Below are 10,448 nucleotides of genomic sequence, written 5' to 3' on the forward strand. Positions count from 1 at the left end.
TGTTAGGTCTGACCGGGGCTCAGGACAGGGGCGCTCAGCACCACCACCAGACAGGACGGGGATTTCCTGCCGGAGAGGAGCAGGGGGGGGGGAGGAAGAGGCTTGTGGAGAAATGAGATAGAGAAGAGAGAGTCATGAACATCATGGACAATTTCCTCCTACATAAGATCCCTAATCCCACTCGTTCTCGTGAGGGGGAGGGGGGGGGGGTTACTGGGCCTAGATCCCCCCGCTCCCCAACTCCTCTAGTCCTAGATACTGGACGTACAACCCCAACGTCCATGGTCGTAGATACTGGGCCTAAAACCCCCAACCTCGCTGGTCCTAGATACTAGGTCTAGAACCCCAACATCCCTGATTCTAGACACTGGGTCTAGAACCCCAACATCCCTGATTCTAGACACTGGGTCTAGAACCCCAACATCCCTGATTCTAGACACTGGGTCTAGAACCCCAACATCCCTGATTCTAGACACTGGGTCTAGAACCCCAACATCCCTGGTCCTAGAGGGGCGAGTACTGGGAGACAGAGACCAGGGACTGTTATTAGAACAACACACACACACACAGGAGACAGACACTTGGCTGCATGTTGTGCCCCTCACTATGTGTGTGTGTGTGTGTGTGTGTGTGTGTGTGTGCGTGTGTGTGTGTGCGTGTGTGTGTTCATACAGTCCAGTCCGCTCTGTAGTGCTAGAGTGACAGTGGCTGTGTTGCAGGTGTGAGTGTAACAGTACAAACACATTGTGTATGCGAAGGAGGAGTCTTCCAAACAGCTCCCCGAGCGCTCGTAGTGAGAGCAGCCCCTCCATAAAGCAGGGCGGGGTGCCGTCATGTCCTGGGACAGTTCCAGCAGGCTTTGGCGGGGGGGGGGGGGTGGATCCAGCCAGGTACATCCCCTAGGCCTGGGTCCCCCCCCTACCCGAGGCCTAGGCTTCGACCCGGGCCCACACTCAGCACCACCAGGAAATGCAGATGCTCCTCCTCCACAGATGAGACCCAGATGTGGTGTTGGGGGGCGTGGGGGGGGGTTAGTGGGCAGGTCGGCCCTGGGGAGCTGAGGCATCCTCCCTACGAGCATGCTCAGTGTGAATGTTGCTTTTAGAATGCAACAGCTAAGCCTTCTGGGGTGCTGCTTTCCTCTGGGTGGGGGGGGGGTGATTTTTGTGTATAGTATGTATGTGTGTGTTTGGTTTGTGTGGGTGTTTGTATGTGTTTGTGTGTGTGTGTGTGGAGGGGTGGGGGGGTTTGGATCAATTGTGCGTGGCTGTGTTTGTGTGTATATGTGTGTGGGGGGGGGGGGGCAGTGTGTGTTTGTGTGTGTGTGTGTGTGTGTGTGTGTGTGTGTGTGTGTGTGTGTGTGTGTGTGTGGGAGAGAGGTTGCTGTGGTGGGCTAGGGAGTGCATTGGGAGTTGTTCACTCTCCTAGCTGAGGGGTGCCAAGGCAGGTTTTAAAGGGGAAGTTTGAGTAGAGTGTGTAAAAGAGCACGTCTTTACCACGCCTGCCAAGACGCTGCTTTAAGAGCTTTCTCTGTGTAATAGCTAAGACAATGAATCACAAAGGCAATCGCTGTTGTTCTCCCCCCAAAACTCAAAAAGAGTTTGAGTCCGGAGCAAAGTGCTCCTAGGAAAAGCCTCCCTAATTAGTAACAAATGGATTCATTTCATTAAGGGATTTCTTTGTGTCTGTCTCCATCGATAATGATTATGAGGACTGAATGGAGAACAGTGACCACACTGCCTCCCAAGAGCACTTCTACCCTGGCGTGACATCACCACATGCAGGAAGCATTTGCATATGTCTGAAGGAGATCAAAGCATGGTTGTTGTGATCAGATGGTGACATAGGGGATACTAGAGAGAAGAATGAATGTGTGTGTGTGTGCTGGTGCGTGTGTTTGTGTGCGTGTGCGTGTGTGTGTGTGTGTGTGTGTGTGTGTGTGTGTGCGTGCGTACGTTCGTGATGTATATGACTGTAGTGGATCAGAATCCCATCGGCCGGCTATCCCAGGTGTAACGTTAGTGATCCATGTTTAATATCCCAGCAGTAGTCTGTTCATCTTTAACGGGCCCTAGCCCCCTCCCCCCCCCCGCCCCCGCCTCTAGAGCTATCCACAGCTCACACACACACCTACACACGCACACACACACATTCATCTCTCTCTCTCTCACGCACACACATTTAGCCACGCGTAAACACTGCCTCTCACTGCTGGCTGGCCTGCAGCAACATTGGCGGGGGCCTCCTTTGATAAAGACCACGCTTCTTATTCTGCTCTTCAGAAATGAAACACAACATTTAGCCATTCATTACAGCTAACTAGGCTAATTATCCTTCATTTAGAGACCGGGCCCCCGGGCTGAGCCAGCACATGTACTTAGGCCCAGATGTGTGTGTGTGTGTGTGTGTGTGTGTGTGTGTGTGTGAGTCAGTGAGGAGATAGCAGACCACAGAAGAGGCCCCTCTCTCAGCAGTGCCGCTCTCTCAGGGCCTGTGGTTTCAGCCTATCAGACGCGGCGGCCCAGTCATCACGCTTCGACACCGTCTTGCTCGCTGACGTTACCGTGGTGACACCAGCCAGCGAGTGAGGCGCCAACTTAAACCATTCGGGTGGGGGGCGGGGTGGGCGGGGGGGCTGAGTTGTGACTCTACGGAGGAAGAGTTTTGGTTCGTCCTCCCCCTGGCCTGTTGTTGTTATGGTGGCTAGGGCAGTAGCGTAGGTGGTTCAGGAGTCCAACATTAGACCAAATATTTACAGGCTGGTCTCTCAGTCTAAGTATACCTGTGGGGTGATGATGACAGATCACACATGGATTAACGGGAGTGTTTTCACCCAGTCTGCTACTCCCTCTCTCCCTACCTCTCCCTCCCTCCCCCTCTCTCTCTCTCTTCTTCCCTCCCTCTCTCTTCTTCCCTCCCTCTCTCCTTCCCTCCCTCTCTCTCTCCTCTCTCCCTCCCTCTCTCCTTTCCTCCCTCCCTCTCCGTCCCTCCCTCTCTCTCTCTCTCCCTCCCTCCTCAATCCTTCTCTCTCTTTCCCTCTCTCTCCCTCCCTCTCCCTCTCTCCCTCCCTCTCTCTCTCCCTCCCTCCCTCTCTCTCTCTCTCCCTCCCTCTCTCCTTTCCCTGGTCCGCCCCCCTCTGATCCCCGGATCTCTCTGTCCGTCCGTCTGTCTGTCCCTCTCCGCGTCTGTCCTTCCGTCCGTCCCTCCGCCTCTCCTGTCCGTCCTGGTGTCTGAGCGAGAGCCCAGCTCTGCGCCGATCATCCAGCAGATTAATCTCTGTGTCAGTCATGCGTGTTTGGCCAGGTCCTCTCCGCTAAGGACGCTAATCCCCGTCAGGTTTTCTCTTTAACTCCTGTCAGAGACGAGCGACTTCAAAGGCCGGGGCGGCGGGCTAACCTGCTGCCTAATCTCCCAACAGATCCCCCCGACCGGCCGCAGATTAGAAAATAATGAGCCACCTAATCCCAACATTAGCTTTATAAACAGGAACGCATATGTTTTAGATCATCCTCACTAAGAAGCTCCCTGATTGTAAGCAGAGCATCGAGGGAGAGAGAGAGGGAGAGAGAGAGAGAGAGGGAGAGAGAAAGAGAGGGAGAGGGATATGGAGAGACAGACAGGCAGGGAAGGAGAGAGAGAGAGAGAGAGAGAGAGATATGGGGTGATAGAGCAAGCAAGAGCCGGAGAGTGAGAAGAAAGAGTGGGAGAGGAACAGAGAGAGAGAGAGAGAGAGAGAGAGAGAGGAACAGAGAGAGAGAGCGAGAGAGAGGGGGGGGGGGGAGAGAGAGAGAGAGAGGAACAGAGAGAGTGAGAGAGAGAGAGAGAGAGAGGAACAGAGAGAGAGAGAGAGAGAGAGGAACAGAGAGAGAGAGCGAGAGAGAGGGGGGGGGAGAGAGAGAGAGAGAGGAACAGAGAGAGTGAGAGAGAGAGAGAGAGAGAGAGAGGAACAGAGAGAGAGAGAGAGGAACAGAGAGAGAGAGAGAGGAACAGAGAGAGAGAGCGAGAGAGAGAGAAGGTAGAGGCAGTAGATTCATCTTGTTAGTGGAGATGATGCTGTGCAGAGAGGCTGTCAGCTGGTTGGCAGGACGGACCTCTTCTCAGAAAAGACGCTCTCCTCCAGACTCCTTCTCTTTCACTGACAAATAACGGCACATTTTTCTTACTTTCCCCCTTCATCTCTCTCTCTCTCTCTCTCTCTCTCTCTCTCTCTCTCTCTCTCTCTCTCTCACTCACTCACTCTCTCACTCTCTTATGGACGGCCAATAAATTGTTACTTTATTCCTTTCTTTATCACTGACCACCATACCTTCCGTCTAGTCAAACACACACTGTGTGTGTGTGTGTGTGTGTGTGTGTGAGTGTGTGCGTGAGTGTGTCTGTGCGTGATTGGAGCAGGCTCTGGCTGCAGACTCGTTCCCCTTCACAGCGTTATAAATGTATGTGTGAGGAGATCTGTAATGGCTGCTAATCCAATTTCTGCTGCTGAAATCAGATCTCCCTGGCGCCAGCAGTCCTCTCCTTTCCCTCACAAATAATGGCCTCCGCCTTGGCCTGTTGGTGAAGAAGACGAGACGCCAGAGAAACGCCGGCGTTGTCGTCCCCGAGTCCACCAGAACTGGACGCTAAACCCTCCTCCATCTTCTCTGATAGTTATTAGTATGGTCTGAAGATGACAGCTGCGGGATGGAGTAACAGAGGAGGAGGAGGAGGAGGAGAGGGGGAGAGGAGATGACAGGAGAGGAGACGGTAAAAGGAGACGGAGGAGGAGAGGAGAAGAAGAAGAGAGGGTAGGAGGACAGGAGGACAGGAGGAGAGGAGAATAGGAGAGGGTAGGAGGACAGAAGGAGGAGGCGGAGGGGGGGCTTTTTAGAAGGAGGAACCCATTTGCTGTCTGTCTAAATGCCTTCTCGAGGTCAGCCATCGATTTCTTGCGACCGCAGCACGGGGATAAGATTAGGCCTTCGATTCCTGCTGCCGCTGGTCAGCCCTGGATGAGGTCACGCTGCCCTGCAGACAGACAGACAGACAGACAGACAGACAGACAGACAGACAGGCAAACAGACAGACAGGCAGGCAGGCAGACAGGCAGACAGGTAGACAGACGAGCAGATAGATAGACAGACAGACAAACAGGAAGGCAGACAGATAGACAGACAGGTAGACAGACGGGCAGACAGACAGACAAACAGGAAGGCAGACAGATAGACAGGCAGACGGACAGAGAAGAGAACTCTGCTCTGACAGTAGGAAGGACTCAGCTCCACAGAGTCTGCGGGCGGCAGAGAGAGGGGGGGATGGAGAGGAGAGAGAGAGACCATGATAGAGAGAGAGAGAGAGAGAGAGAGAGGTGGATCCGGATGAATGTGTATAGAGGGGTAGAGAGAGAGAGATAGGCAGGGAAAAATTGAGGGAGAGAGTGATGGATCAGGGTGGGTCTGGAATGTCTGCAGGTCAGGGGTCGGGAAGTAGCTCCCACCCCAGTGCATGCTGGGAAGGATGGTCCTCCGTAGCCAGGTGCAACTGATACAGTAAGATTGCATGTGCCTGTAGACAGGCAGAGAGGCTGTTCTCATAGACTGTTCTCAGAGACCCTGGACGGATAATAAAAGAACATACGGACATGCACACACACTCACATACACACACACATCGTGTGCGCATACCCACACACACACACGTGTGCACACAGACTGCTCGTAGGGACCTTATGGGGTCACCCAGTCTGACCCAGCAGCAGCCTGGGCTGATCAAATCCATTTGGCTGTGTCTCTCGCGCTCAGACACACACACACACACACACACACACACACACACACACACACACACACACACTGTAATACATGCTGCACATGCATACCATATCTGCTTCTGATTCTGACTTATAAAACATTTTGATTTGTTTATCCGTGTTTTTGTTTATTTATTTTATTCACGCTGACTGCAGATTGGTACAATGTGGTGGTTTAGCGAGCAGATGATGTTATCTACAGTACAAAGGAATAGTAAACATTGGGAAATTAAGAATTGAAGAAGTAATGCTGAATGCGTCCAAAAACTGAGAAGAAAATTAAGCACAGAAATACATATTTGAGATAAAAGTAATTCTTCCTCTTTGGCAGTGAGTTCTGGCCATGCCAGTTGTGGAGTAACACAATGATTTAAAGCTTTGTGTTCCTTCCAAGATGAAATTATCTTAACATGCTCGAAGATTTATGAATTAGTTCCTGGTTTTGAGTGCAGTTGAGTTGACTTAATCATTTATTTTCCTTGGTAAATTAAACAGTTCCTTCTGTGAATGCCACTAATCACTGATTGTAAATATGAGATGATGAAAGCTATGAGTGTGCAGCCTTGTATTACGCCTGAGGACACGCTGAATGGGAAGCAGGGTTCCTGTTCTCACAGCCCATCTCTGCTGTACTCTGTCTGAGGCAGTGGGGGTTGGGGGTGTTGGCTTGTCCTGGTGTTGGTTGCCCTCTAGCTGTAGGACAAGAAAACCATGGTTATGAAACAGTTATGCTGGTCTGGCTCTGTCTACTGCAGAACCATTTAGAACAATTAGAAAAACCCTTGGGAAGTAGGCTCCAGATAGAACTCTAAGCTTCCATCTTCCAGATGGAACTCTTTTCAGCTCTGTAAGGTTGTGTGTTTAGAACCCTAAATGAGGACCTGAAAAGGGTTATACCTGGAACCACTGTTCAGAGGGTTCTTCTGGTGTTGTTACAAATGGTACTGCGCTGGGGCCCTGGTTCACAGGCCTGTAACACTGCACCTAGACCCTGGTAGACAAGCCTGTAACACTGTAACACTGCACCTAGACCCTGGTACACAGGCCTGTAACACTGCACTGAAGCCCTCAATGCCATCAGCTGTAATTGGTCTTGAGTTGATTGCATTTAGGTGCATGTTTATGAAGCACATAGCAACACTGTTTCGAATGAAAACAAGCTCTTTAAATGGCAATTAGGAAGAGAGAGGCCTACAGTACGGTCCAGATGGCGTTGAGCGCTGAACGCGCTCTAGAAGTCAGAACCACACTGTAACTCACCCCAGAAATCTAAAGAGACATTTACTAAACAAGCATAGCAGCTTTGCTGTTAATGTTGCTCAATTGGAGGGCCTGGAAAAAGGGGATCAAAGAGCTACGTTGACCTTGTGACAGGAGGTTGATTTAGAACCTGTGGTTCTGCCTCAGCTGGCTGTGGGACCGGGAATAGCCAGATCAGATTAATTGCAGGAAATGGCTTTGAAATTGTTTGATATTTGTCTAGCTATGACATCAGTTTAGAGGGCCTCATAAAAAAAAGCAATATCTAGTTTTCTCATGTGTGTCCCGCTCCGAGCGAAGGAGATTTTCAAATGTGTTTCACAGTGTTGGGTTCTCCTAGAGGCCAGCTGAGCTGTTTAGAGGGATGCTTACTGTGCCGGTGGTATGAGACGGTAACGTTGGTCAAGGGTATATGAGAAGGTGGTGTTGGGTCAGAGTATATGAGAAGGTGGTGTTGAACCAGGGTCTATGAGAAGCTGACGTTGAACCAGGGTATATGAGAAGGTGGTGTTAGGCCAGGGTATATGAGAAGGTGCTGTTAGGCCAGGGTATATGAGAAGTTGGTGTTGGGCCAGGGTATATGAGAAGTTGGTGTTGGGCCAGGGTATATGAGAATTGGTGTTGGGCCAGGGTATATGAGAAAGCCAGTTAGGGATCAATCTTACCACGTCTTACAAACATTAGCCTGCCTCCCCCTAGGTACACAATCTGAAAAGTGCAAGGTTGGGCCAGGCTCTGTGGACCTGGTGTTGAGACATGAGACTGAGGCTTTAGGCTGCATGGTTCTGTGTTCAGCTGGTTGGGTTGGGTGGCCAGCATGCGAGTGTTGGCACCCAGAACCAGTCCACTACTCAAGGTTCCACTAGCGCAGGATGCTTCCCAGCATGCTTTGCCCATTACCATGGCACCCACGATGAATTAACCTTGGCTGGAGGACCTTTCCAGATATGCAACTTCCCCTGCCTCTCTCTCCCACTCTTCTTCTTCTTCTTCTTCTTCTCTCTCTCTCTCTCTCTCTCTCTCTCTCTCTGTCTGTCTCTCCATTTGAGTTGAAGTGTTGGGGTGACTGAGGGATAGTTCAGGGTGGAGGGGAAGGGGGACATTGAACTTCTATCTCCATCCCTCAGACCAGACCAGCAGACTGGTTTGGACCGCCTCAGACTGGCTCGGGACGGTCAATAGACAGCGTTTGTTGCACGGTGCAGATGTGGTTTGAGACGACACAGAAGAGACAGAGCCTGTGTCTTAGTAATGGCTCTACACTAAAGTACTCCTTGCTAAAACTCCTTCTCATCTCTCTTCTTCTTCTCTCTGCCTTCAGGGGGATCAGGGAAGCACCGATCCAAAGAACCAAAGAAGAAGTCCAACAAGCAGAGGCTTCGGTTCCGGGCCCAGAACCAGCACAGCGACCACCTGGCGTCCGTGCGCCCCAGCCAGTGAGGACTGAGACCCCACCCACCCCAACCTAGAACACTAAGCTGCTAGCCGCTGCTCCACACACACACACACACACACACACACACACACACACACACACACACACACACAGTACACACACACACACATACACACACTCCCCGCCCTGACACACACTCTAACCATACAGTCACTGACACCACACACACACACACACACACACACACACACACACACACACACACACACACACATCCATCAAACACACACACAAACATCTAACAACCACACACACACACACACACACACACACACACACACACACATCAAACAAACAAACAAACACACTGTATACACACACACACACACACCACAAATGTGCACATACACACACACACACACGCACACACACTCGGTGTCTCTGCCTCCTGCTGCTTCCCCCCCCGTACCGGTGACAGACCAGCCAATCAGCGCCCTGCCCTGTGACCCCACAGTGACATCATAGAACTCTTAGAACACTCGTCCCCTTCACGCATACGTCTGGACGGAGAAGGAGAGATCAGGGGTCTCGGACTGAGAGAGGGGGAGGGAGAGAGAGAAAGAGAGAGAGAGAGAGAGAGAGAGAGAGAGAGAGAGGGCAGGAGAGGGAGGCGGTCAAGCTGTTCTTGGAAGACAAGGATCCTGGAGGAGAGGAGGAAGAACGAGCAGAGAGAAGGAAGAAGAGGGGTAGCGGATGAAGAGAGGACAGCGACGGACAGAACTGACGTCTTGAAATAAAAAAAGAGACATTTTTCTGTATTTATAAGTCAGAGCTCCCCTCGCGTCGTCCGGGGGGCGGACGACTGATCCCCGTATGGCCTTTCTGTTCATTATGTACTACATTTTTGAGAGTAACGTTCCGAAATACCATGCATAGTTTGCAAAGTATTTTATTCTCAGCACAAAGTGTGTGCGTCCAGACAGCTTTACGCTCCTCCAACTGTATAGTGTGGCTAAAGATAATGTAATTGTTCGACTAGCATGGCAACAGACTGGCCTCTGCATTAGCAGTTTATATTCAGTATTGACTCTTCACCGTTCTAAATGTGTTAGAGAGAAGGTTGTAATACCGAGCTACAGATTAAAACAATTAAAAAACAAAATAATAATAATAAACATAGCCACCGCATAGCTAATACATTTATATGGTATATATTTGATTTATTTATTGATTCTATTTTGTACTTTTTTGTGTTTTGGTGAGAAATTTTGGTCTCATGCTGTTACTTGTCTGTGCTGGAGTATTCTCTGGATTCCTTCTAAAACACACATCTCCACCTTCTCAAGTAGGTTCATTTGTAATAGCGACAGAGTACAACGTACAAGGAAATTGTGTCCTCGCAAAGACCAGTGTTGTTTTGCCTTCATCTAACCTCATCTATTGACTTCAGTGTTTCAAGAAAAAAAGATCTAATGTATGATGCTTTGTTTGACATATTCTAGGTTTGATCTTCAGGATTCAGCATCTATAGGGTCATAGGACTGCATAATGTGTACGTTGTGTTTTATTAAAAGACATTTCATGTGACTGTGTGGTGACGTACTGTAGCTTTTGAGTGTGGAACCAGCGTCTCATTCGCCGTAGCTCACTTTACTGTACAATTATGCCGCTCAGGAAACATTTGTGATATCAATCACGCGCACGCCGCACGACACGAGGCCAGCGGATTGGATACGCTCGATTGGACCTCAGCAGCATGGCGTCATGGCGATGGGCCTGTAAGTCATTCTGATGAGATCTCATGCATGGTGCAAAGCCACCATAAATGTCATCGCCGGCTGCTCATTCATAACCAACCTCGCTGCACTACTTACTGTTCACTCCATCTAACGCACGCACACACACACACGTGTACACACACACACACTGTCACACACAAACGCGTACTTGGCTAGGCTACTGTCTTACCTAACACACACCCGTTCATTCATCCTCTCTTCATGT

At 50.4% G+C, this 10,448-nt stretch overlaps 1 protein-coding gene across 3 annotated transcripts in view; it reads left to right on the forward strand.

Annotated features, from left to right (window-relative positions):
* The window catches only part of rspo2 (R-spondin 2), a gene marked incomplete at both ends in the record, with an annotated part of 70,909 nt that extends 62,421 nt beyond the window's left edge, over window positions 1–8,488 (forward strand). Inside the window, one exon of one of the 3 annotated variants that reach the window (XM_084444936.1) lies at window positions 8,384–8,488. In XM_084444936.1, the coding sequence (XP_084301062.1) occupies window positions 8,384–8,488 (105 nt within the window). Of the gene's footprint in view, window positions 1–8,369 lie in introns of all 3 variants that reach the window. The other 2 variants (XM_084444937.1, XM_084444938.1) reach the window with 2 other exon arrangements.
* Between the last annotated feature and the right edge of the window lie 1,960 nt (window positions 8,489–10,448).

Source organism: Borostomias antarcticus (assembly GCF_949987555.1).
Source record: "Borostomias antarcticus genome assembly, chromosome: 10".
Classification (NCBI taxonomy): Eukaryota; Metazoa; Chordata; class Actinopteri; order Stomiiformes; family Stomiidae; genus Borostomias; species Borostomias antarcticus.